Genomic DNA, 23,615 nt, shown 5'->3' with positions numbered 1-23,615 from the left:
AAACCTGAATAAGAATGAGGCACCAGGCCGAGATTCTTGATTGCCGACTCCGTACCTACCACCCATACGGAAGTACCTATGTATGTACACGCTCCAGCTTTTGGCTTTTTGGCTTCGCCCTGTGTTGTATGTATCGTAGAGCTTTTGCTTACGATCGTTGAGGTACCTCGCTCCTAGAATCCCATTTTCCGCTCCGTTGGCGACCGCGTGCGAGTAACTCGATTGCGGAGGGCTGGGCTGAGAGCGCGAGTGCGTGCATGTGACAGACAGCTGCTGTTTCGCAACGGTTCAGGTCCTCGGCTGATGTCATGGCTTGGCGCGCAGCCAATGGCTGAGGGCAGATTACCAGCCCACATTCGCGGTCCCGCAGTTAAGCAGAGCCTGACGAGCCGAGGCAAATACTGTCCCCTGTCAACCCTGTCGGCTTCGGGCGCTCGGCTTCGTTAGACCGAAACAGATATCTATCAGTCCTGGACCGTGGCCAGGGGATGGATGCATTCTGTCTGAACAAGTGGGATATCTCGGAGGCAGGCCGTGGACATGGACACGGATGACGATCAAGAGAAGTTCATGAGATCTGAATTGATTGCACCGCAAAGATAATTATGGAAGCAACAACGTCTGCCCTGCAATGCCTGACCTGAAAGCCCCCGAGGCCCCGTGTCGTCCTGCTGCCTTGTGACCTCGACCTTGAACGCCACCAACGCCGCGCGCCCACCCTCTGCCGGTCCGCGCCACAGGGAAATATGTCCCAGAAGCAAAAGCAAATATAGTATCGCGAAATAGAGAATCCACCGCCAGCAAAACACCGATTCGTGAAAGAGCAAGATCTCACTGGGCGCGACCGTCTTCACGCAGTCCCGCGCGGCTTCGCCCTGGCCTTGGCCTTCTCCTTCTTCTCCTCCTTGAGCTTCTTCTTCCTGGCCTCCTGCTGCTCCTCCAGCTTGCGCTTGTGCGCCGCCTTCTCCGCCTCCGTCTTGGGCAGCACCTTGAAGAAGCCCTCGATGCGGGCCTGCTGCGAGCTCTTGAGGTTCTTCTCGAGCCGCGCGCCGCCCGCCCGCACCCGGTCCTCCGAGAACCCCTTCTCGTGCACCAGGAACTGCACGAGCCCCTCGATGTCCGGCTTGTCCCACTTGAAGTCGCACAGCGGGTCGTCCGGCTGCCGCACGTCCGGCGAGAAGAACAGCTCGCGCGCGTCCTGGAACGGCCAGTCGTCCGGGATCGTGTACCGGCCCTTGGGGTCGTTGCGCATGAACTCGACCACCTTCTCGAGCGTGCCGTGCTCGCGGATCAGCTTCAGCGCTGTCGAGGGGCCGACCTTGGGGATCGGATCGAGGTAGTCGCAGCCGAGGAGGATGCAAAGGTCAACGAACTGTGCGGAAGAGTGAGAATGGGATTAGCGGCGACGGTAGGATGGGTGTTTGTGCAGGATTTGCCCTGCATACCTGTTTCCTGTCCATGTTGAGGCCTTCCAAGACCTTGGCGAGATGGATCTCCTGAATGGGCTCCTTGCGCTGCTCGCTAAAGGTAAGATGGCGCAGGAGGATGGGGGTGTCGAAGCAGAGCGTATCCATGTCCTCGCTGGCGGCCGCGTAGACTTTGCCCGCGCGCGCCAGCACCGCACACTGCGCCTCGGCCTCGGTCGGCGCGACGATGTAGGGGATGCCCATCAGCCTCAGCAGCCGCTGGCACTCGGCGTTGTGCTCCTTCGTGACCCGCACCGTTCTCCGCGAGAACTTCTCGACGTCCTCGGCCGTGCCCGTCTCCTTTGCCTCCTCGAGCCCCTCGTTCGCCTCCTGTTTTCTTTGGAACCGCCGGGCTAGCTCGCCCGACTTGAGCTTCGGCGGGGCGCCGTCGAAGACATACAGCGGCTTGATGCCGTTGTCGACCATGCGGAGGGTGCGGTAGAACATGCCCATGAGATGCGATGTCGTGTCGCCGCTCTCGTTCATGAGCTGCTGGCCGTCGGATCGTACGGCGATGAGGAAGCTGTAAATGCTCATGGAACTAGTGACCAGTCAGACATGGGACCGTATAATCATTTCAGGTCCTTCGAGTCGAGTGCGTACGCATCCTGGAATATGTTAGCCTGTGGTCCGAGCAAATTGCGCGCCGCCCAACTTACAATTGCGACCTTGCGGCCGAATTGATTCTTGATCTCGCCTTCTTTGATGGCATCGGGAGCTTCCTCCTTGACGATGGAGAAGAGTTGTTTAATTCCCATCTTTGATTACCGCGGACGAATCACCACTTCTCTGAAAATTGCTGGACAGCTGCAGGTCGGTTCGTTGTCGTGGGCGGAGCAAGAGAGCGATCGGTGGAAACGCTGCTGCCTGCTCGCCAGGTGTTGGTGATGTCACGCAATCAATGGAGTTGGGGATAATTCAACGCGTCGTCGGGAGCGGTGCGTGACGTGCGTGACGTGCGACGCGCCTTTCCTCGAATTATAAGTGGGGCAATTAAAGCCCCTGCAAGCGGCAGTGGCCCCTCCTCCTGTGCTTGGGCAAGCTCCGGTCGGTAACGTACCTTCCCAACTTCGCTCCGTCAGAGATGTTCTGAAAACTGACTCATTCTTGAATGCAATCCGCTCTGACAAAAAAATGACATTGACATGTAATGGCGCAGATCCGGCTGTAGATACAATAGAGGCTGTCGAGCAAAACCAGGTATATACCGAAACGCTCATGCTCTGACCCCAGTCTCTATTAGGCTGCTAGCCCAACACACTTGTATGCAAACCAAAAGGACTGGAGAAGACGGCCAGGGCGGGTCAATGAAGCCTTCAAACCATGCACGGAAGCAAGCAGATAGCCAGCAGACAAGGGCGATCGCTTGTGCCATCCGGAGTGCAAGGCGCCAACCCCTTCTCCCAAAGCCTACCCGGCCTTCCAACCCTCATCCTCCTTTGCCCCCAATGCTGGGAGGGTTAGGCTCTCTTTCAAAGACCCAACTGTTAGCCCATACGCCAGACCGGCACTCAGCGTCAAGCCACAGCTTGGGGCCAGATTGTCCCGCCACCCGATTCTGAATATTCTCGAAATCCAATCAAGGCACGCAGGCGCACCGAGTCGTTGGCGTCCCGCGCACTGATTAAGTAGAAAGAAAACAGTGGGAACAAGAATCGGGACGAAGGGTGCGGTGAGTCTAAGAGGCAGCGCAGAAAGCAGAAGCACGTGCACAGAGCAGGGCCTAAAAGTTCTCCTTGCCCCAGACAAAGTTGAACCTAGTCCCGCTTGTTAGCACCCAGCAGAGAGAACGAACTGCCGCTGTCAGGCGGAAGGAGCATCTCCACTTACCCAGGCTCGCTGTACTTGTTGCAGAAGATGTGTAATGAGCTGCCCAAGCCCTTGGGCCCGCAGAAGAACACGCCGGCCTCGGCGGGCGCATGCAGCTTGCGGATGCCCCGGAAGATCATATCCCAGTTGGGGCGGCCGAAGTTGGTAGGCGAGCGGAGACCGGTGATGGTGTCCTTGTCGGCGTTGGCGTCGTTGATCATGATGTTGGTCGCGTCGTCGGCCTTGATCTTGGCCGTCAGGTACGTGTGGATCTCGATGCGGTTCTCCACGTCCTGCGCCTCGATCGCGAGCAGCAGCGAGCGGAACCACTCGAACGACCCAAAGTCTCGGCAGATCCAGAAGAAGTAGACCTTGCTGAGCCGCGTCTTCTTCTGCGGGTAGTTCATCCGGTACCAGATCGACTTGAGGATGGAGGCGAACGGCGTCACGCCGATGCCGGCGCCGACCAGGACCGCAATCTCATACTTGAACACGTCCTCGGACGCCGACCCGAACGGGCCGTCGATGTAGACGCGCGGGAGCACCCGCCGGAGCGCCGGGTCCACCTCGTCGTTCTCCTGGTTGACGCCCACGACCTTGGACGAATCGCCTTTCTTGTCAAACTCGCACCCTAGCGTCTCGGCCAACGCCCTGGTGAAGTCGCCGACGACGCGTATGTGGATCGAGATGTAGTCCTCCTCCGGCGCGCTGGTCAGGGTGAACGGGTGGTACTGCCACAGCGACACGGCGGGGCAGCAGATGAAGATGTACTGGCCGGCCCTCGTCTTGGTGTGCTCCTTCTTGATCTGGATCTCGCACACGTTGCTCGGGTGCTGGATGACTTTGGAGATGTACGTCTTGTGCCGGCCGCGGATCTCGCGCGCGATGCGCTCGGCGAGATAGGCAAAGCCGCCGTACATCCAGTACTGCCAGAAGACGCCGATGGCCGAGGTGCCGATCGAGATGCAGAAAGGCGCAAAGTCGGGCTGGATCATGCAGAAAGCACCGTGGATAGACCAGAAGAAAAAGAAGATGATGAACATGTGGTGGGTGTACCAGAACCGCTCGTAGTTCGCCCGCCGCGTTTTCTCGACCGACGTTATGACCATACCCGTGAGGGCGATCAGCATGACGTATCCGGTCCAGCCCGGGCCTGACACCAGGTTGGCGAGCAGGAAGCCGTAGAAGCCCAGATTGTTCTTGGCCGCGATCTGGGCGAAGTTATTCCAGTGAGCGATCGTGTGCACCCAAGAGAAGAAGAAGATGGACCACGCCGTGGTAATGTGGAACGTGATGTTCTTGTCGAACTGGATGATGCCGTTGAGGGGCGTCTGCCGGGCCAACGAGATGAGCGTGCGGCAGACGGGGAACAGGATCAAGGCGACGTCGACGTGGAGCACGAGCGCCGAAGCGCGGGCGATTTGGAACGTCGGGCCGAAGGTATCCCGGGCGTTCTGCAGATTGTCCTTGAGGCTGTAATGGACGAAGCCGAAGGCAAACACAAGGGCGTGTAGGAACATAAAGACGAAGACGAAACTGCGGATACAAGTCAGCGCTCAGTCCTCGACTCATTCCTGACGGCAGAAACCCATGTGGAACCTACATTCGGCGGTAACCTTCGTTCACCATCCACCGGTCGAACTTCTCCCTCGGAGTCAACTCCCTCTGCTTCTCCTGGGTCATCTCACCCGATAGCAACATGCGCGTGAGCGGCGTCCATCTTGACCGTTCCGACGGCTTCGCCGATCCGCCGCCGCTCGGGTAACCGTACTTTTCGTAGCCGCCGTAGCTCGCCATGTTGGGCGTCTGCGCGTCCCCGTCGTCGGCTGGTTCCCGAGCGCCGCTACCCGCAAGATACCACCCAAAACCTCCAAGGAGGTATTGGCCTCTTGTGCTTAGACGCTGGTCTCAACAGCCCTCCAGTGGGCACTCGATGCCCAGAAGCCCCAAGCCTCCCCAACAGCCCAACAATTAAAACGTCGCTGGAATCGTAGCTTGTCGCGAATCGGAGTCAGAACCTGCTGAACTGGTAATAGAGGCCCATGTGAACGATAGTCGAGAAGATATATCGTCGAAGGACAAGGAAGGGAGCGTATATGGAGCCTGCGTTTGGCCACGCGGGGGCGAGGCGGTGATGGTCAGCAACCAAGCACCTAGAACAGATGCACAGCACCGACGAGGGAGAGGGCGAGTAGGCGGGAAGGGAAGAACAGCCGGAGATGTGTGGGGGGTGCGGTATGGTTGTTAAGAGACACGCCAAGCGCTCAAGCAGAAACATGGGCCGACTCGTGCAGATCATACCAGTCCACAATGCCTGTCTCTGCTCCCCAGCGGCGGCTGTGGAGACAAAGTCGCTGTGACGAAGAGCGCCAGGGGTAGAGCGAGTCTGGCCACTTCGCACAGGTGCAAGAGAGAACAGAAACGAAAGAAGGCAAATGTGGCGCGAGGGGCGAGAAACGATTGGCAATGACTCGGGCAGTGGCGCGCAGTGTGGATGCGATGAGGGCGCGCCCGTGGACGGCGAGTCAGAGATGTGTGGTGACCCTCCAGGGGCGTGTTGTTGCGCGCTTCAGCACGGAGAAAAGAAGTATGCACTATGTACGGTGATATGAATGTGTAGTATTGACGATGGTAAAAAAAAAAAGAAAAGGAGGTCACAGAAGCGAAGCATACGCAATGGAGCCGCAGCTGATCCCGAGACGCTAGTGTAGCGTACGAGAGACCGCAACAGGGGTCCTTGGTATCGAGGGGTTGTAATTCGAAGAATCTCCACAGGGATTGTCACGACCTCCCCACGCCGCCGAAACAGATGCCCTTCACGGCGACCGGGGGAGCTCTGCGGCAGCATCTCCGTCGCTTCAAAAAACATGCCCGCCGCCCACAATCCGGCGTCCGGGGCAGGGCCCGGACCCGTCAGAAATGGCAACATGGACCTCCGCGGCTGATCTACTTTGAGATTCGCGACTTCAGCCCTTCTGTAAGACTGAACTGTATGGGCGCACGGCATTCGCATCCGCGCTGTCGGCGGGATTTCCGAGGACCTCGTGTTTCTTGGGCCTCTCGCTCGGGCGATCTCGACGGGCTACGGCGAGGAAGGCCAGGTCAAAATTCTCCGGACTTAGAAAACGGCTGCTGGGGTTTAACGAGCCTGGGACCTAGGCAGTGAAGATGACGCTGTGCCAGGTGTGTTCGTTTGCTCGAATGGGCCGCCCGGGAATGCATGGTCAGACCGATCTCCCGGCAGTAGCAGAGGGCACGGAGGGTGGGGAATGGCGCCACATTCGAGAAGCAAATTTGTTGCGACAAGGCTGCCGCAAGCTCGTCGTCGGCCATGCAGTGAATGATGCTGGCGAGCCAGTGCTTCGGCGGTTTGATGAGTGAGCGGTTGGCGGCAGTGACCTGCCCAGACCCGGCTCTGACCGCCCCACAGCTGGCTCAAGCACCCCTATGATTGGCTGCAGCCGGCCTTGGGAGACGGTCGGCGTTGCAATTGCTGTTTCGACCGGGATCCTGACACAAAGAAGGGGCGATCCAGGTCCAGCGCCGAAACATCGTCACATCGGCGGCCGGCCGCATAGATTGCTTCCAATGCGAAGTGCCGGGCTTCATTGCTCAACAGGCTCATTGCACAGCCAGCGACAGAGCGGCCTTATTGTGTACAGAATACGGAGTGTGCGACGTCGAGGTTCGTAGTCCCGGGCTTTCTCCGACAAAGGCACCCAGGCGTCCCCGGGATATGTTCGAGATTACTCGGTAACTTCCATCCTTGGAAGGTTGTATATGGAAGACGCAGGTTATAGAGATTGCGGCTGCTAGAGTGTGGTTCGCCCAGCAGTGATGGCACCCTCCTCCGGCATTGCTGTGTGCCTAGACACGCTTGAATGGTAGTGTAGGCGCCCATATCACCATCCTTCCGTCCTGCATGCGCAATACTGTGGTATGCAGATACCCCGGGCCGCTCCAGTAGACTACACACTTAAGTCTTCCCGTTTACTTGCCCATCCACGGGCAAGATCAACCTCCCACACGCCTTGGCCCTCGCAATCCCCGGGCCGATCACGGCCCAATGCCGCCGGGCCCGATCGCCAGCGCAGCACCCGAACCGCCGATGCAGTTTTCCGGGCAGGGCGGGCCTGACGTGCTCACCGCCCGGCACGGCCACTCGAACAAGCCGTCACACAGTTACCTAGCGGCGATCGCTCGACCAAGCACTTAAACCCGCGCTTCTGTCCACAGAGAGGTTGGAAGAGCGATACGCTCCCAGTCCACTGCGCACAGCAGATCAACCCAGACAACAGCACCCACTGCAGCGAGGATACTTACGAGGCTGATGTTCGAACTACTCCATCGGCACTAGGACTACGATCCTGTGTACTTCGCTGTACTTACTCAGCGACACAGCGCCGCCCACATCTAGCATCAGCACTCGCATCGGTGTCCTGTCCCGGGGGGTCAGGTTGCGCAGTGCCGAGATCTGTTGTCGTCTTGTCGCCTGCCATTCTTCTGAGAGCTCCTCCTCCTGTCTCGGCACGTATTGCAGTACTTGTCACCCACGCACCCAGTGGCGGCAGTTCTCAGTCTGACATCGCTGCTTAGGGCTCCTCTCCTGCCGGCAGCTCTATCAGTATGCTCGCCCACGCACCCCGTGATGGTAGTTTCCAGACTGAGTCTGAGAACTGCCCGCGACCCGTCGCGTGGGGCAGGCCTACTGCTGGAGCTGCCCAAGCAGAGCAGGAGCCCTAAGCAGCGATGCCAGACTGAGAACTGCCCTCGCTTGCTCTGTTGTGTGGTGCAAAAGTACTGCAGCACAGTGCCCAGACAGGAGGAGCCCTACCTCTGGGCAACACAACGACTTAGGTCAGACACATTGAGCGTCAACGACCCCTTACCGCGCCTCTAATCCCTTACCGCGCCTCAGACCTCCGCGAAGACGCTTGCACGAAGATCGGAGGAACCCAAGGCTGCACCGCACCGCGCCGCACCACCGCGCCGTCAGCCAGCCAGCTAGCCATCAGCCAGCCAGCCAAGGCAGGTCCTTCAACTACCTTCCTCCATCTGTTATCCCCTTCGTTGGTAAGATAGGCCGTCACGGGTAAATTACCTAGAGAGTCATATCAGGTCAGCGCGGCGTGCCTACCTAGGTACCCGAGGTTAGCTGGTTGGTTGGTAGAGGTAGGTAGGTACCTAGGTATGGCACCAAGTAAGACCCCTGACTGTTCGTTCACACACTCAATGCCATTCTCCCTCGGTGCGTTGCGTGCAAATTGCCCAAAATAACTTACCTTACTTGACCTCACTGTTAGTTAACCCCTGTCTACCTTAGGGGAACACTCATTCAACTTGGCAACGGAACGGTCCAGTCCCGGGCACAGGAATCGAACAATAACAGCCGGGCGGCAGTCGGTATTTAGGTCGGGTGTATGTACAGCTGGCCATGTTGGAGCTGAGGGGGGCTTACCTAGGTGTTGGTAGGATCTCAAGCAGTGGCGGGGCTCAGTCAGCGCCGTCTTCCGGCAAGTCAGGGTGGTGGGTTGCCTGGAAATCGCCCAGTCACGGCCACCGACCAGTCATGTACATCCATGGAAGGAGCAACCGACCAGGCAGGCAACAAGGCAGAGTCACCAGCAGTAGCAAGCAAGGCTGTTTCCTGGGCGTGATTCTTAGCATGACGGAGCGGAGGAATTCCGATATGCAATCTGGGCGAACGTGAGCGCTGACTCGCTGTATTCCAAGTCACGAAAAAGAAGCGACGGGGAGGAAGCATGCAGTGGCTGAGTCCCTTCCGATTTCCTGGCTACCTGAGTTCATGCAGTATGGATGATTAGGGCGCCGCTGCCGATGCGTGAAGCCCCTACTACCGTTCCGACCAACCCCGTGACAAAGACTGGTTCCGCCATCAAACTCCCCAGCCCCGTCCGCAATACTCCGGAGGACCCTGCTGTCCGCCGCACGACGCACATGGCAGGCCTCCCCGAGGTGCTGGACCCTGAAGACGGTCCTGGCCAACGGCCAAAGCCTCCCAAAACCCAGTACATCGACCGCTGCACGTGAAATCAAGGGAGACCCGGTGCTGCACGCTAGACCGCATACTTCCTAGTCCACTCACGAGCCGTCTGCTCGTATTTCGCACGGTCTGTCTTGTAAACGTGGGCGATCTCGGGCACCAGAGGGTCGTCGGGGTTCGGGTCTGTCAACATCGAGCAGATGGAGAGCAGCACTGCGACGCAAGTCAGAAAACGCGCGCTTAGAGAAAAGAAAGTCTTCGAAGGCAAGCCTCATACCCTTCGATATAGTCAAGGCAGGGCTCCACTGGTCACGCAAGATGTCTAAGCAGATGCTGCCATTTGCGTTGATGTTGGGGTGGTAGATCCGCGTCGTGAAGTGGACCTTTGGCGGCTTGAACGGATAGTCCGTAGGGAACTGGATCTGAAGGAAGAAGACACCGCCAGCGTACGGCGAGTCGCTCTGTCCATGACGGATTAGCATCCGCTGGCTTTCACATCGCGGAGACGACCAGCCGGTCAAGTCGACGCGACGAGTGGCGGGAACAGCACTTACAGGACCCATGATAGTGGCTTGCCATTGGAACTAAGCAGAAGGCGGCATTAGAAGGCGAACAAGATTTCCGACATCATGTTTCTGCACATGGCGCGCGTAGGCAGGACAACAAGCCCGAGATATCAGGGAGCACCTACGAGATCATCGCCAGACGGACCGGCAGAGCAGGACGAGGGCGGATCACTGCAAATTTGTGTGTTAGCATCTCCTAAAACAAAATCTGCCCTCAGCCTACGGCCTCTCTGGCCGCGCCGCGACCTCTTCGAAAGTGGTCGATTTTCGGCGTTGCGGTCGGGAACCCCGCGCTGAGTGAGCCCCACCAGACGACGAACAACCGAATGACGGCACTTTTGAGAGTTCCGCAGAAGAGTATCACAGGAGGCAACGTACCGGCCAAGGTCGGCGAGTTCCTTGTTAATACGCTTCAGCGCCATGTCTGGATATGTGTGTGGTTTTGGTGACGGCGAAGTGCGGCGTCAAGAGTTTGGAAGCGCTGCTGGATTTTAAGGGCCGTCAGCCTTTGCCCGTGGAAGTGCAGAGAAACCGGATGAATCGATAGGTCGAGCGAGCCACGAGGCGTGGCGACACTGGCAAACGTGCTGGTGGAAATTTGGAAACGAGGACTGGGGAAATGCGTGGCTTACCAAGAAACAGCACAAGATGCTTTCTAAGGGCGCCGTAGCAGGAGGTTTGTCAAGGGACGAGATGACGGGATCTGGAGCAGTCGGAGGTCAGGATGCGAAGAGGGAGAGGGAGGGGGAAGCGGGCGGGTCGACAAAGGCGGTTTAGGTGCAAGCAGGCCCCACTCTGCGGAAGGCTGAACCACTCACCTTGCCCGGGGGCCACCTTCGGGCGTGGGATTGGACGGTCAAGGAATTTTCAGGCAGGAGTCAGCCGCTGGGTCAGAAACCTGGGTGCCCAACGGCCAATCAGTGGCGGGCGAGGCCCCAACAGGGCCCGGTTGCTCACGCGACGCCGCCAAGGGCGGCCAACTTCAGGTATGAATATGAAGGGAATTGTCCATCTCAAACAGCGAGTTGTTTAAGGAGGGCGGACCCCTAGCACCTGCAACACCAAAAACCCTGGGACTCGAGGGGGGCCCGGCCCGAGAGGTAAGGAGGCATCATCCCGTTGCATATAATAACCCAATCCTATCGACAACGGTCTCCGATGTGGGACTCGTTGACGTGTTTGCGGAGTATAGTAGTATAGGAAGGTTTGTTTGGCGAGTCTACCGACCGCGCATTGCGGCAAGACGAAAACACGGTATCGATCGGGTCCGTCCCGCCTCCGTGACCTCCTCAGCCGATCGTGGCCCTCCAACCACGCTAGACAAAGGCCTGAATTCCCGTGATAGCCCGTCCCAGAATGAGGGCTGTCTCGGGTCAGATCAACAACGGCTTTGGGTTTGGGGAGACGGCCAGCTGGAAGGGGCCACTTACTGTGGATGTCGCTCTGCCCTTCGTAGGTCTGCGTGACGTAGAGGTTGGCCACGTGGCGGCCGACGCCGTACTCGTCGCTGACGGCGTTGCCGCCGAAGATCTCCTGCAGCACGCGTGCGTTGTGGAGCGCCCGGTCGCAATTCTGGCGCTTGACCATGCTGATCATCTCGGGCGTCGCCTTGCCCTGGTCCTTGAGCCGGCCGACCTGGATGGCCGCGAGGGTGCCGTAGGCGGCGTCCGTGGCCGCGTCCGCCAGCTTCTTCTGGACCAGCTGGTACTTGGCGAGCGGGTTGCCCTTGAACTGCCTGCGCTCGAGGGCGTAGGCCCGGGCCCGGGCGACGCAGTCCTCAAGCGCCCCCATGACGCCGAGGGCGATGCCGTAGCGGGCGCTGTTGAGACAGGTGAAGGGCCCCTTGAGACCCTCGACCTCGGGGAGCATGTTCTCCTGCGGCACGGGGCAGTCTTCGAGGTGGATCATGCCCGTGATGGAGGCGCGCAGGCCGGTCTTGTTCTTGATGGCCGGTGTTTCCAGCGTCCCCGGCGGACACGTCTTCCTGTCGACCAGAAAGCCGCGGATCTTACCGGTCGCCTGCAGCTTTGCCCACACAACGAGCACATCGGCAATGGGCGAGTTCGTGATCCACGTCTTGGACCCTTTGAGCAGGTAGTAGCCGTTCTTGTGGGGGTGCTCGCGTGCAATGGCTTCCATTGAGCCGGGATCGCTGCCGTGGTTGGGCTCCGTCAGGCCGAAGGCGCCGATGATCTTGCCCTGGGCCATCTCGGGGAGATACTTCTCCTTCTGCTCGGCCGATCCAAAGTCGTGGATGGCACCCATGACCAGCGACGACTGGACCGACATGCTGCTGCGGTAGCCGCTGTCGACGCGCTCGACGGCGCGCGTGATCAGGGCGCCGGCGACGGTGGACACGCCGGCACAGCCGTATCCGTTGATGGTGGCGCCCAGGAGGCCGAGCTCGCCCATCTCCCGGAGGATCTTGGGGTCGTAGTGCTCATCCCGGTAAGCCTCTGTTCCCGGGTAGGTGCGGTTAGTCAAGCAGTGCCCAGGCGGCAGTAACCTCTAGCGTTTCGGGGACAAAGCTCGTACGAAGCACCCGCGGTAGCAACTGTTCCTGACAGTACCGCTCCGCCGTCTCCGAGACGGCCAGCTCCTCCTCGGTCAATAAGTTCCTGGATCCGAGCGGGTCCTCCCAGTTGAACTGCGGGACGGCAGACGCCGAGGCGTAGCTTCTGCCGTGTAATGCCGGGTTCATCGAGAACCGCGCGGGCACGACGGCCCCAGCGCGCGGCAACCGTCTGAAAAGCAGCCTCGACATGGTGGCCGCCGTTGCGTGTTCTTGGACAGTTCCTTGTTTCAACTAGTTTGGAAGCCTCGGCATGCCGTGAGGATCGCCGCCAGCGGCGCATTGTTCCCAGAGTTGCCGGTGCCCGCCCCCTGGAGAACCCGCGCCGGTGCTAGCCGGCTGTTGACCGAGGCAAACGGCAATACACAGTTGCAGGGTTAGGGTTGCACCGAGCTTTCGGCAGGGGCTGCTGCTGTTGCCGAGTGAGAGTCAATAGTAGTATGCGACACGACTTGCCCCCTACTGTGCTAGGGACTGGTAGACAAAGCTGAGCATGTCCGAGGCTGCCGCAGGGAGTTGATGAAATGGTAGGAAATCAAGAACCCGTCTCCGTGCCCATGCGGGAAGACGGGGCAGACCGTGATGCCAGCGCCGCGCCAATGCTCCCTGCCTTCTGTTCGAAACCCTTTCTAATTATCCAGCGCCCAAACCAATTACTTCCTGGAGCTACCTCGCCGTGCTGTTATCCATGTTGACCATCTCGTACTCGCCGGCCCCGTCTCGACCTCGCCCTCGGCCTCTCCCTCGCGAAAACCCCTGCTCCTCATCGGCTCCGTTACCCTCGCCACCATTGCCGCCGCTGCTATTCTCCCCTCCGCCACCGCCGGCCGTCGACGATGCGCCTCCGCCACCAAAGGATATCGGCTTGAGCTCGCGGTATCGGCACCCCCAGGTCGCCAGCGCAACCGAGACGGCGCTGGCCGCCGCCATCGAGAGCCACCAGGCCGTGTGGCGCGGTAACTGGCCCGAATACAGCGTCACGACGACCAGATGGATCGCGTGCAGCGACAGCGCAAAATCAAGCACGAGCTTGGACCGGCCGATGAGGACGATGATCGCGGCCGCCCTGTCGCAGAAGACCGGTCAGCCACACGTCCAATCACACGTAGTACCAGTAGAGGGGGGAGGGCATTGAAGGAAACAGAAAAACGCATGGATGCGACGCACATCAACAGCCCGCCGTCCAACACCCATATGAACCCCATCAGCCAGCCCTGGGTTGTGTCGCCGCGCACGGCGTCCCAGCCGAACACGAGGTCGATGCCGAACTTGGTCCCCGCGACCAGCGCGGTGAAGAGCATCAGCACCAGCGCGCCGGCGTAGTACAGCCCCTGGAGTATCGCGATCTGGCTGAGTATCTTGAGCGGCGGGAGCTCGGCGAGCGCGCCCGAACGCGGCGGCCGTCGCCGACGCGCCATGGGGATGGGGCTTTGATCGCGGCCGTCGTTCCTGAGAAGTCGAGATGTCGGGGAAGAGGACAGCGTCGTTTCGCCGGCTAAGGGGCCTAGGACGGACGCTTCAGATGCAAAACCCGGTCGACTACGACCAGTGTAGATACCCACACACTAGGCGGCGCAGGTGGTCGGCGCGATGGCGTGCGAGTACAGAACGGATGTCGGGTCAAGTAAAGCTGGAGTCAGCCAAGCGGCACTCGGGCGCGATGGACGCCGTGATATCACTAAGGGGTTGTTAGTGTGTCGTTGAGTTGACATTAAGTGAGAGAGTAAAGGTAGGCAGTTACGGAGTTAGGGATGCTGAGATCGTCTTCGAACCGACAGGGATATCCAACGGCGGCGCAACGGTGGCTGCATTCCGTAATTACGGAGTACGGACTCCACTATCCGTACGGAACGGGCAGTTACATGCCAGCGGTTGGTGAAGCAAGGGTGAGCAGCCACAGGCTGCCCCACTGTCCCGCTGCCGTACCCTTCCCGAGGCGGAACCTGCCGAAAAGCTCCCATGTGCATACACAGTAAGCTCGCGGCGACTATATACAGATAGGTAGATTTGGTGAGAGAGCTACCTGGACCGGGACTTGACGACGACGGCAGCAACAAAAAGCGTCCCAAGGAACCGTCTAACCCCGCACTGTCCGACCGTTCTCCCAACAACACAGCCCACACCCTTCGCACCGAAACAACGCTCCAGCACTTGATCCGGTCCACGAACAGCCCCCGAGGCATCGACCTCCCCACTGCCCGGTTGGCAAGGCAAGGAAGGGGAAAAAAAAGAGGGCAGGCAGAAGAGAAAACAAGATAACCAAGGGCCAGGACCCTCCCCCAAAAGAAAAGGAAGGAAGACGAGGAAAAACACAATAAATAAAGACAACAATGGGCCTCCTCCCCGGCTTCCTCTCCACCGCCCCCAAGAGCGAGGCCGAGAAGCGGGCGGACGAGGTGCGCACGGGCGCGGTGGCGCCGACGCGGGCGGAGCGGGCGCGGTGCTGGGCCGCGCGCGACGCCTTCTACGCGTGCCTGGACGCGCACGGCATCGTGGACACGCTCAACAGCGAGGGCCGCGCGGCGGCGGCGCGGGCGTGCCCTGCCGAGGGCGCTGCGTTCGAGCGGGACTGCGCTGCGCAGTGGGTGCGTTTCTTTCTCTCTCCGCCTTCTTCTCTTCTCTTCTTTCCTCTACTTCTTCGTCTACTTCCTCAGTGACGATTACTAACCGGGTACGGGCTGTGCGTAGGTTACCTACTTCAAGAAGTGGCGGGTGCAGGACATCCAGAAGAAGGCGAGGTTGAAGGAGCTCGAGGCGCAGGGGGCGACCCGGATGGACGTGCAGACCGATTTCACCCCCAGGAGGTGATATGGGTTGCGGGCCGGTATGTGCGTGTAGGGAGGGAGGAAGGGGAGGAAATATATAAATGGCTCTGCCTGCGCGCAGACGTGTAAAAACTAGGGATCCCATGAAATCTTGTAACAACACCTCTCTTATTCATGTATTCTAGGGTGCGGCGCCGGCTGGGATCAACGTCAACCTAAGACCCACGACATCTCTTCGCAATGGCGAGGGCCTCCGCGGATGCTGCAATATATCATGCTAGAACCATCTGCGTAAATAAACATGTTACGTGGTAGTCAATTGAGCATCCTCGACGCGATTCATTCCTTCCGCTACCCCAGAGCGGCCTTGTTTGTTTCAGAAACCCATTGTTGCTCGGAGAAAGCAGCAGAACCCAACCACGCGGCGTGGAAACAAAACAAAAACCGTCGAGAAGTTAGCGGAATCATCTTGTAGTTATCAACACCTATCTCGGCACCGCCCGGAGTCCATAATACATAGCATTGGCTCTAGCTTTCTAGCAAGCAATATTGTGACAGCAGCAAACCCGGCCCGCCTATGAGTGATTACCCCGAAAAGCGCAAAGATGGATCCAACCAACATCGAGAGAAACAAAGTATGAGCTGAACCATGCATGTTGCTAGGAGAAAAGAACAAGAAAAGTAAGAACGAAAACAACAAGACACAAAAGAGACTTTGGTGTGTGTGTGTACGTCGCTTGGACGCGGCGCGATGTCATGCTCTTTCAAGTGAGACAACCCAAATGGCGGATGACAGAAAGCCACCGAGTTCAGTTCCTTTACAGTTCCCATTCGTTCCGTTCCCCTCCGTTCCCACCCGAGTGTTCAAGCGGACCTTGGGCTCGACCGTCCTGCCGCCCGGCCCATGCGAAGGCTGTGCCATGCTCGTCTCGGCGTCATCATCGCCCAAAGCCTGTGTCGAACCGACTCTCGCTCCTGCTCATCGGGCTTCTCGCCAGGCGCCGACGGCGCTTGTGATTCTGCATCTCGCGTGCACTCCGCCGCCGGGAGCACGACGTTATCGGACTAGGATACGTTGTGCGGACGGGACGAGCTCGCTTTTGGCAGTGGAGGCAGAGCCTTATCCAAGCTGTCGCGGCTGATCTGGGGTCGGATGTTTAGCGACTTTTGGGATCCGGTCAGGCTCTTGAGGCCGCCATTGCTACCGCTGGTGCTGCCGCTGCCGCTTCCGATCCCATATCCGCTGTCGGCGCTGTCCGGCTTCGCTCGTCCATCGAACCCCTGCCCGGTTTTGGGAGGGGTAGGCGGCGGCCGTGCCATGCCGTTGCTACCTTTGCTGCCGTTACGGACACCGAGAAGCGGGTTACCAAAGCCCGGTTCCATCTCGTCGCCGTCCTTAGCAGGTGTCAATGGCCGGCCGTCGCTCTCGGTGAGGAGGCTGCTGACGCGGCTATTCCGACTGCGGTCCCCGGTCGACGGGCCTTCGGCAGCTTCTTCCACCACCGGCAGAACAGTGGTCTCCCTTCGCTCTGATACCGAAGCGCTTGGACCGTGATTGGCCTTGCCGGACGGGGTTGGGCCAGTAACCACCGTCCTCAAAGTTCTGTTGGGTACGTCCTCCTCTTCGCCGATTGTGCCCACCCTTCCCGGTTGCGCATCGGCCGGCCTCTGGCCCAATGACGAAGAGGAAGGCGGCAGTGGAGGCTGATAGTTCGGAACAGGCGGCACGGCAGCAGCCGGCTCGGCGGCCTGCGCGGCCTCTCGCTCCTGAGCCACTCGGAGAGCCTCCTCCTGTGACATGGTGACGTTGGAGATGAAGTTGATGAACCTCTCACCGTACTCTTGCGGCGGCAGGGCCGAGATCTGACTGCGATCACTCGAAAGGCCTTTCCAGAAATGTTCTATCTTCTTGATGATACCGTACTGCGAGCAAACAAAATGTCAGTTGGTGCTTCGACCTCGTTTTGAACTTCTTCAGCGATGTGCGTGCTTCCAGGAGCGTGGTGGACATACGTGGGTAAGGCAGTCGATCACTCCCAGGTAATAAATCTCATCGCCCGGTGCGTTGTCTTCGTGCGTTGCGCGGAAGCCGCCGTCGTCTTGGTTGAAGATGAAGCCCGGCCGGCTGTGCCCTTCCTCGAGCTCGTCCGGCATCCTGCTGCTCGTCTCGCCCATGGGCACCGGCTTCTCGGACTGGATCATCTGCCGCAGCTCCCTCGCCTTGCGTTGATTCTCCAGCTTCGATGGGGTCCGCATGAGGACAGAGTTAGGGTCGAAGTCCTCGGGCGTATTGTTCCCGCCCGGGTTAAAGACGCGCAGCGTCTTGTCCCTCAGGTTTTCCTCGTTGCCCCGCTGCACGTCGTGGATGCCGACCAGCAAAGAGTAGTCCATAATCTGCAATCTTTGCAGGAGCCGCACATCTTTTTGCAGCTGCGCCAGGAAGAGCTGCTTCTTCTGGAGGCCCAGCTCGAGGTGCCGCTTCCGCCGCAGCCAGTTCAGGTCCTTGAGGGTCGCCCTCGGGTTCTTCTCCAGGTCTTCTTCCTTGTAGTCCCGGCCGACGGTCGAGCCCTTGAGGTCGAAGGTCTGGTGGATATCCCTGTGGGGGGGAAACAGATTGTTCATGACGACGAAGTGGATCTTCCTGCCGTAGGGCATCTTGACCCGGTGCAGGCCGTAGAACTGGGACAGGAGCGTGTTGGGGTTCTCCTTGACGTGCTGGTAGTAATCCTTCAGGATCTGGCGGAGGAACTTATGCTCGGCATGATGGATCGTCTTGATGATGTACTTGTAGTCCCGCGAGAAGTAGAAGAAGCTCCCGCTCTTCCCGGGCGACCCCAGCTCCGACAGGATGTACTTGCCGGTCAGGGAGATGAGGTAGTCTGCGGGATCCAGGCGGAAGAGCGCGCGCAGGTGGCGGAACACCCAGGGAGCGTAGTCCTTAAACTTGAAGTCGTACTTGGCTGACGGCACGAGCTCATTTCCGGCAATGTCGAACGTCGACTTCTGCTTGACCTCGAAGTCGGCATCGGTCAAGGGGCGGTCGACCTTCGCGTTGGTCCTCGAGACGGACACGCGGATGCCCGTCAGCATGTTATAGGCCGTCACCCAGTTCGCGTGCGACTCGTCCACCTTGGTGCCGACCAGCACCCTGTCGTCATCCTCGAGCTCTCTCCGCCTCCTCTTGCTAGCCCGCTTCTGCCTGTACGCCTCTGCCCACCGCAGGGCATCTTCGTCCGGGACAACCTCGTCCCGCGGCCCGTCCGAGTGCAGGGACCGCGTGGTCCTCCTAGCCAAACTGAGCGACGCCCTGCGCGGGCCGGTCGCCGCCAAGGTAGGCGAGAATCTGCCGCTCGCGTAAACGGCTGTATCGGGCCCGTCTCGCGAGCCGCGGCCGGCGGGTGTGATCTTGGGGACTTCCAAGGTGTGCCGGTGCCTGGTTCCGGGCACGGTCGGCGACTGCAGACCGCCCGAGGGGCCTGCAGCAGCTTGGTCGTATACCGGAGGTGACGAGTAGCGATGAGGTGGTTTCAGGCTTTTCTGACTCGTCGCCGGACTGTGCTGGGCAGCCGATGCAGGCGAGCTGGCAACCGGCGCCGGCGGCCGGGGGGATCCATTCTCGACGGTGCGGACGTCTCCCTTGGCGACGGGATGCAAATATACCTCAACCCCAGGCTGCTGCGGGAGGAGCTCCTCGGCGGTCGGGGTGGTGTGTGATGGAGCATGGTCGTTTTGTTTGTGACCGGCGGAACCGCAGCCTCTCGCTCCGGTTGTCGAACATGGTACTGTCCGGTCGACGAGCGGCGCAGAGTTGTCCAGTGGCAGTGATTTGCGGGTCACCGATCCAACAGTGTCCCTCCCGTTTTCTCCGCCGCCAGCGATGGCAGTCGGCGGCGAATTCATACTCCGAGGGGAGGAAGTCAAATTGCGGCTAAGCTGCTGGTCCGGCTCTAGGGAAGTCTCTGAGGTGATGGACGAGCTGGTGGACTTCGCCGAGCTCCCGTCGAAGCTATCATTTGACGTGTGCGACTGCGAGTGCGGCTGACGGGCGATAGGTTCATTGACCTTGGATTGGGATAAAGCGTACTCGGCGTCACCGTCGAGATACACGGTGCCCGAGGACTGCGAGTCGATTGCCGTGGTAGCATCCGGTAGGAAGGAGGGCATCTCGCGGAGGACGGCGCGCCGGTCAGAGGCACTGGGCGACAAACGCTCAAGGTCGCGGTCGGGGTCAAGGTCCGGCTTCGTGGTCCGCGGTGGCACGCATGCCTCGGGCCAATAAGGTTAACTCTGGTATTGTAAGAGTTGTCAACGGTCGGGATGGAACTGTCGCCAGCTCGGTCCGGAAGTTGGAAGCAACCGGTGGCCGGCTCGGTGGTGACCACGGTGACGGTTTGCGGATGGTGTGCGTTGGCGTAGGGGTCGCGCTTTTGGCCGAGGTGGATGAGCTAGCGTGTACGTACATGCCTAGCTGGTTCTTGGCGGCCGAATCAATATTATGAGTCATGGGGCAGGGGGAAGAGGCAGGGGGGGGCAGGGGCAGCGGATGCGAAGTGATTCGCTCTATTCCGTGCGGAGGCACATGCTGCACTGTGTCCATTAACTTTATCTGGTGATTTTTACCCGAAGAAGGCGCCTTTTGCTAAGTCCGGAGTTGTGCATCCGTACTGTGTGGGCTATGCCCAACCACTCTCCCAGATCAGGCTTTCCGGGCAGTGGTGCATGTGCTTCCCAACGGCATCAACAGTTCCTGCCAACGGTCGCTGGCGAACGGGAATCATTGCACGGAGGTTGAGCGCAGAAACCGCGGGGTTTGGGTTGGTGGACCTCAATAGGAACTGCGCTGACAACAAGGGACCCGATGAGCCCAGCCCTGCCGCAGGCCACAGCAGCGCGCCCAGCTTCCATTCAACCAAGCCTGCCCTTATCAATAGTTCACCCAGCCCATGCTCACTTCCGCGACAGGAACGTGAGACAATCTCTTGACTTTTCTTCCCAACTCTGCATCTCTCCTTCTTTTTATGCCCTCCGCTGGCTTACATATACACCGGTTGCCGAGGCATTGCAGCTACTAGACTGAATAGCTTTATCGAGTGAACGTGCGTAGTTTGCATACGGAGGAGACATCCTCAGTCAAAGCAGGCAACGTATCCGTCGTTATGCGATTGGAAGACTTGAGAGCACTCATTTCAGCAAATCCCTGTTGGAGGCTTGGAGCCCCACAACAGGTCGGAAGCCCGGCAACTCTGCTGCCCTGCTGCCTGTGCCTTGGTCATCACGTCACCACTTCCCGACTCGTCTCCCAAAGTATGGAATAGCATTGTTCTGAGCTCAGGTCCTCAATTCAGTTGTTGAGACACGAGACCTCATTTCTCTTTTTGTAAAGCGTTCTCAAAATGCGCAACTACCTATGCTCACAAGTAATCCAGACCTTCAGAGTTGATGCCTTGTAAAGGCGGGAGGTTTTGGTCGCTGGAACCCGGACCATGTACCGCGAGTCCCTATGACCAGATAACCTTGATTTTGTTGACTGCTTCGTAGGATCAGCAATGTAGGCTTGGTATTTACTACCAGGTATGATCTATATGGACGCTGCTGGCCATCTACTCTCCGACGCCCGCTGGGTATTTGCAAGAGTCTAATCGTCGCTGCAACCGCTCAACAAAACTGAAAAGGGGAAGGAAGAAAAGACAAACGCCGAGGAATCACGCGGTCCTCCTCTCCACAATCGCCTCCCCGATCGGCTGCCCGCCGACAAAGCCCCCGTTCTCGCCGCCGAGCTGGAACACCTTGCGGCCCCTCAGCCAGGTCTCGTGGACCCGGCCGCGGAACGTGTGGCCCTCCCAGGGCGAGCACCGGTTCTTCCAGCGCATGTCGGCCGCCCGCAGCGTCCACACGTCCGCGTCGTCGAAGACGCAGAGGTCCGCGTCCATGCCGGCCCGGATGCCGCCCTTGCGGTGGGCCAGCCCGACCTGCTTGGCCGTCGCCTGGCTGCACAAGCGGACGATGTCGACCACGGACAGCGCCCCGTCCGCCGCCGCCGCCGCCGCCGCCGTGTGCAGGATCGGCAGGCCGAGCCCCACCGACGAGATGCCGCCCCATGCGGCGAAGAAGTCGCCCTGTGTCTTGGTGGGGCGCGTCTCGTCAGCCGTCAAAGACGCCGTCTCTACTTCCGCCTGCTTCATCTCCTCTTGCTCCTCCTCCTTCTTTTCATCTTCCGGCGGCGACACGTCGATACCCGAGTCGGCGTGCTGCATGGGCGGCCGCGGCCCGTCCTGGAACTCGGTCTGCAGGTGCGGGGGCAGCAGCTTGAGCTCCGGGGTGCAGGGCGAGTGGTCCGAGACGACGGTCTGGATGCAGCCGGCCGGGTCGGCGATCTCGCGCCACAGCCCGAGCTGGTTCGTCTGCGAGCGGATCGGCGGGCAGCACTTGTGGCGGGTGTCGCCGTCGGGGATGTCGTCCGCGGCGAAGCCGAGGTAGTGGAAGCACGTCTCGGCCGTGATGTTGACGCCGCGCCGGCGCGCCTCGCGCAGCAGCGGGATGCACTCGGCCGCCGAGAGGTGCACGATGTGCAGGTGGAGCCGCGGCGCGAGGTGCGCCAGCGACAGGATCTCCCCCACGGCGCACGTCTCGAACGCCGGCGGCCGGGATTCCAGGAAGGTGCTGTAGCTGTCGAGCTCGCCGGCGGGGCGGGCCGGAAGCTCGGACTGCTGGACCGCGTCGCTGAGTGAGCCGCCCGCCGGTACGCCGTCCAGGGGAGGGACCATCTCAGCATGGAACATCAGCGTGGTCGGCTCGTCCTTGAGCGTCGTCATGGCGAGCGCAATGTCCTTTGACGACACGGCAGGGAACTCTTCGACCTGTTGTTGACGTGTCGAGATGGGTTAGCGAACACCTGGTCTCCTCACCATGCATCTTCTGCAGTCCGGGCCACTACTCACCCCTGAGTCGATGAGGAATCCCTTGAAGCCACGGACGCCGGCCTCCGCGAGAGGTAACAGTTCGGCAGCATTGCCAGGGACGACACCGCCGTAGAACCCAACATCGATCCAACACTGGCCGCGGCTCGCAGCGAGCTTTTTCCGGAACCCGGCGAGGGTGGTCGTCGGCGGGATGGCGTTCAGGGGCATGTCAATGACAGTCGTGACGCCGCCCGAGGCCGCGGCCTTGGTTCCCGTGTTGAAGCCCTCCCACTCGGTGCGGCCCGGCTCGTTCAGGTGAACATGAGCGTCAACTAGGCCGGGAAGCAACAGCTTCGGGCTGTAGTCGTGGTACACCCATGCTTCCGGGAAGGAGCTCCGGGGTAGGAGCTCCTGGACTACGGACGTGATCTTGCCGGTCGCTGGCGAGATGGTGATAGTCGCCGGGGTCAGGAGAAGTGTGTCGTCTGGCAGCGTGATAACCGTCCTCGACGATGCGATGACAACGACCGAGTCGTCAGGGAGGGCTGAGACCGTCATGTTGAGGAAGGCAACCGCTCGGCATTAGGAGGGGGATGTACAGTACACCTGAAGGCAAGGTCTCGCGGGCGAGGGTGGACGAGGGTAGACAAGGGAGGTTCCGGCACCGTTGGGGCCAGAAAACACACCGAGTCTACCAGCTTACGGGTCGTCTCCTGCCGGCTGTCACTGCGTGCGCCGAGGGCCGTATTTGTCTCTCGGCCCGGCGTTGGCGGGGCGCAAGACTGATAAGGATTCCGTCCGAAGATTTGAAAACCAGGGTCCCGTCACCGTTCCAACCGGGTCCAGGCCGGAAGAGCCCAGGATAAGGATGCAAGCAACCACGCCAGAAAGATAAGACGAGCCGTGAGTTAGTCAAGATAAAGGAGCCAGACACAACAACTGACAGCCCGTTCCTGCACCGGACTCAAGACATAAAATAATGTCGAGTAACTTGGTTGAGTGCTGGGAGGTCACTGGAATGCCGCAGAAATCCGCGAGCCGGCGCCCCCGCCCTCGCCGAGACCGCCCCTCCCGAAGCCATTCCCATTTCTGCGGGCCTGGATTCCCCGTGCCGATTCCGGGGCCTGCAATGAGGCTGTGGGGCTGCACCGAGCGAGCATCGTGGCTGACCGCGGAAGAGAAAGAGAGGGAACGTTATCGAATGGCCTTCATTGGCCGGTTTTTGCAAGTCGGAGACAGCCGCTCTCCGAAGATGTCCATTGCATGCGCTGTCCAATCACGGCGGATGGCGAAAACAAAGAGCCAAGCCCCCTGGTACCTTGCCGCGACTTCCCTTTTCCAGCAACGTCGACTCCCACTTCCGTTTGGGGCTGCTGTCCGAGGCTATCGTGACTGCTCGAGTTTCAATCGAGTAACCATCGAGTAACCCGCTGCCGGCGCGCAAGTTCGCCACACATGACTCGCAGGCCGCGGGCATCCCGAGCGGCCCTTGGAGGCGCTCGTGTTGATCTAGACTTGCTTGCCCCACCGTGCT

The 23,615-nt window shown here is 59.9% G+C and overlaps 8 protein-coding genes across 8 annotated transcripts; 1 reads left to right on the top strand and 7 right to left on the bottom strand.

Moving 5' to 3' along the window:
• Window positions 1–712: 712 nt before the first annotated feature.
• Window positions 713–2,205, bottom strand: THITE_2117171 (uncharacterized protein). Its single transcript, XM_003654248.1, has 3 exons — window positions 2,126–2,205; window positions 1,446–2,074; window positions 713–1,372 (listed from the first exon to the last, which is right to left on the bottom strand). The coding sequence occupies exons 2-3, from the start codon at window positions 2,001–2,003 to the stop codon at window positions 851–853; spliced, it is 1,080 nt and encodes a 359-aa protein (XP_003654296.1). The 5' UTR covers window positions 2,004–2,074; window positions 2,126–2,205; the 3' UTR covers window positions 713–850.
• Window positions 2,206–2,937: 732 nt separating this feature from the next.
• THITE_2117168 (uncharacterized protein) lies at window positions 2,938–5,179 on the bottom strand. The gene is made up of 3 exons (XM_003654247.1): window positions 4,879–5,179; window positions 3,297–4,811; window positions 2,938–3,223 (listed from the first exon to the last, which is right to left on the bottom strand). The coding sequence occupies exons 1-3, from the start codon at window positions 5,070–5,072 to the stop codon at window positions 3,190–3,192; spliced, it is 1,743 nt and encodes a 580-aa protein (XP_003654295.1). The 5' UTR covers window positions 5,073–5,179; the 3' UTR covers window positions 2,938–3,189.
• Window positions 5,180–9,038: 3,859 nt separating this feature from the next.
• On the bottom strand, window positions 9,039–10,554 carry THITE_2170642 (uncharacterized protein). Its single transcript, XM_003654246.1, has 6 exons — window positions 10,478–10,554; window positions 10,224–10,329; window positions 9,971–10,016; window positions 9,834–9,863; window positions 9,557–9,740; window positions 9,039–9,492 (listed from the first exon to the last, which is right to left on the bottom strand). Exons 2-6 carry the CDS (start codon window positions 10,265–10,267, stop codon window positions 9,353–9,355), a joined length of 444 nt encoding a protein of 147 aa, XP_003654294.1. The 5' UTR covers window positions 10,268–10,329; window positions 10,478–10,554; the 3' UTR covers window positions 9,039–9,352.
• A 444-nt stretch (window positions 10,555–10,998) lies between these two features.
• Window positions 10,999–12,581, bottom strand: THITE_2067133 (uncharacterized protein). The gene is made up of 3 exons (XM_003654245.1): window positions 12,381–12,581; window positions 11,276–12,301; window positions 10,999–11,208 (listed from the first exon to the last, which is right to left on the bottom strand). Exons 1-3 carry the CDS (start codon window positions 12,544–12,546, stop codon window positions 11,162–11,164), a joined length of 1,239 nt encoding a protein of 412 aa, XP_003654293.1. The 5' UTR covers window positions 12,547–12,581; the 3' UTR covers window positions 10,999–11,161.
• A 244-nt stretch (window positions 12,582–12,825) lies between these two features.
• THITE_2117151 (uncharacterized protein) lies at window positions 12,826–14,206 on the bottom strand. Its single transcript, XM_003654244.1, has 2 exons — window positions 13,585–14,206; window positions 12,826–13,483 (listed from the first exon to the last, which is right to left on the bottom strand). The coding sequence occupies exons 1-2, from the start codon at window positions 13,833–13,835 to the stop codon at window positions 13,084–13,086; spliced, it is 651 nt and encodes a 216-aa protein (XP_003654292.1). The 5' UTR covers window positions 13,836–14,206; the 3' UTR covers window positions 12,826–13,083.
• Window positions 14,207–14,344: 138 nt separating this feature from the next.
• THITE_2117150 (uncharacterized protein) lies at window positions 14,345–15,633 on the top strand. Its single transcript, XM_003654243.1, has 2 exons — window positions 14,345–15,002; window positions 15,106–15,633. The coding sequence occupies exons 1-2, from the start codon at window positions 14,748–14,750 to the stop codon at window positions 15,223–15,225; spliced, it is 375 nt and encodes a 124-aa protein (XP_003654291.1). The 5' UTR covers window positions 14,345–14,747; the 3' UTR covers window positions 15,226–15,633.
• A 590-nt stretch (window positions 15,634–16,223) lies between these two features.
• Window positions 16,224–19,600, bottom strand: THITE_2117149 (uncharacterized protein). The gene is made up of 2 exons (XM_003654242.1): window positions 17,196–19,600; window positions 16,224–17,105 (listed from the first exon to the last, which is right to left on the bottom strand). Exons 1-2 carry the CDS (start codon window positions 19,344–19,346, stop codon window positions 16,248–16,250), a joined length of 3,009 nt encoding a protein of 1,002 aa, XP_003654290.1. The 5' UTR covers window positions 19,347–19,600; the 3' UTR covers window positions 16,224–16,247.
• Window positions 19,601–20,709: 1,109 nt separating this feature from the next.
• Window positions 20,710–22,816, bottom strand: THITE_2117145 (uncharacterized protein). Its single transcript, XM_003654241.1, has 2 exons — window positions 22,121–22,816; window positions 20,710–22,039 (listed from the first exon to the last, which is right to left on the bottom strand). Exons 1-2 carry the CDS (start codon window positions 22,637–22,639, stop codon window positions 20,885–20,887), a joined length of 1,674 nt encoding a protein of 557 aa, XP_003654289.1. The 5' UTR covers window positions 22,640–22,816; the 3' UTR covers window positions 20,710–20,884.
• Between the last annotated feature and the right edge of the window lie 799 nt (window positions 22,817–23,615).

This window comes from Thermothielavioides terrestris, chromosome 3 (assembly GCF_000226115.1).
Source record: "Thermothielavioides terrestris NRRL 8126 chromosome 3, complete sequence".
NCBI classification, from domain to species: domain Eukaryota; kingdom Fungi; phylum Ascomycota; class Sordariomycetes; order Sordariales; family Chaetomiaceae; genus Thermothielavioides; species Thermothielavioides terrestris.
The sequence above is the reverse complement of the archived record's forward strand: the minus strand, read 5'-3'. Positions and strand labels throughout refer to the sequence as shown.

Coding starts and splice junctions, on each gene's coding strand:
- THITE_2117168 (XM_003654247.1), bottom strand. CDS start 5,072: ATGGCGAGCTACGGCGGCTACGAAAAGTACGGTTACCCGAGCGGCGGC. Junction 4,812..4,878: donor AACGAAGGTTACCGCCGAAT/GTAGGTTCCACA, acceptor TTGTATCCGCAG/TTTCGTCTTCGTCTTTATGT. Junction 3,224..3,296: donor AACAAGTACAGCGAGCCTGG/GTAAGTGGAGAT, acceptor AAGCGGGACTAG/GTTCAACTTTGTCTGGGGCA.
- THITE_2117151 (XM_003654244.1), bottom strand. CDS start 13,835: ATGGCGCGTCGGCGACGGCCGCCGCGTTCGGGCGCGCTCGCCGAGCTC. Junction 13,484..13,584: donor TTGGACGGCGGGCTGTTGAT/GTGCGTCGCATC, acceptor CTTCTGCGACAG/GGCGGCCGCGATCATCGTCC.
- THITE_2117145 (XM_003654241.1), bottom strand. CDS start 22,639: ATGACGGTCTCAGCCCTCCCTGACGACTCGGTCGTTGTCATCGCATCG. Junction 22,040..22,120: donor GATTCCTCATCGACTCAGGG/GTGAGTAGTGGC, acceptor CGTCAACAACAG/GTCGAAGAGTTCCCTGCCGT.
- THITE_2117150 (XM_003654243.1), top strand. CDS start 14,748: ATGGGCCTCCTCCCCGGCTTCCTCTCCACCGCCCCCAAGAGCGAGGCC. Junction 15,003..15,105: donor GGGACTGCGCTGCGCAGTGG/GTGCGTTTCTTT, acceptor GGCTGTGCGTAG/GTTACCTACTTCAAGAAGTG.
- THITE_2170642 (XM_003654246.1), bottom strand. CDS start 10,267: ATGGCGCTGAAGCGTATTAACAAGGAACTCGCCGACCTTGGCCG. Junction 10,017..10,223: donor GAACTCGCCGACCTTGGCCG/GTACGTTGCCTC, acceptor ACAAATTTGCAG/TGATCCGCCCTCGTCCTGCT. Junction 9,864..9,970: donor GTCCGTCTGGCGATGATCTC/GTAGGTGCTCCC, acceptor CCTTCTGCTTAG/TTCCAATGGCAAGCCACTAT.
- THITE_2117149 (XM_003654242.1), bottom strand. CDS start 19,346: ATGCCCTCCTTCCTACCGGATGCTACCACGGCAATCGACTCGCAGTCC. Junction 17,106..17,195: donor TGATCGACTGCCTTACCCAC/GTATGTCCACCA, acceptor GTTTGCTCGCAG/TACGGTATCATCAAGAAGAT.
- THITE_2067133 (XM_003654245.1), bottom strand. CDS start 12,546: ATGAACCCGGCATTACACGGCAGAAGCTACGCCTCGGCGTCTGCCGTC. Junction 12,302..12,380: donor GTTGCTACCGCGGGTGCTTC/GTACGAGCTTTG, acceptor ACCCGGGAACAG/AGGCTTACCGGGATGAGCAC. Junction 11,209..11,275: donor AGGGCAGAGCGACATCCACA/GTAAGTGGCCCC, acceptor GACCCGAGACAG/CCCTCATTCTGGGACGGGCT.
- THITE_2117171 (XM_003654248.1), bottom strand. CDS start 2,003: ATGAGCATTTACAGCTTCCTCATCGCCGTACGATCCGACGGCCAGCAG. Junction 1,373..1,445: donor TCAACATGGACAGGAAACAG/GTATGCAGGGCA, acceptor TCTTCCGCACAG/TTCGTTGACCTTTGCATCCT.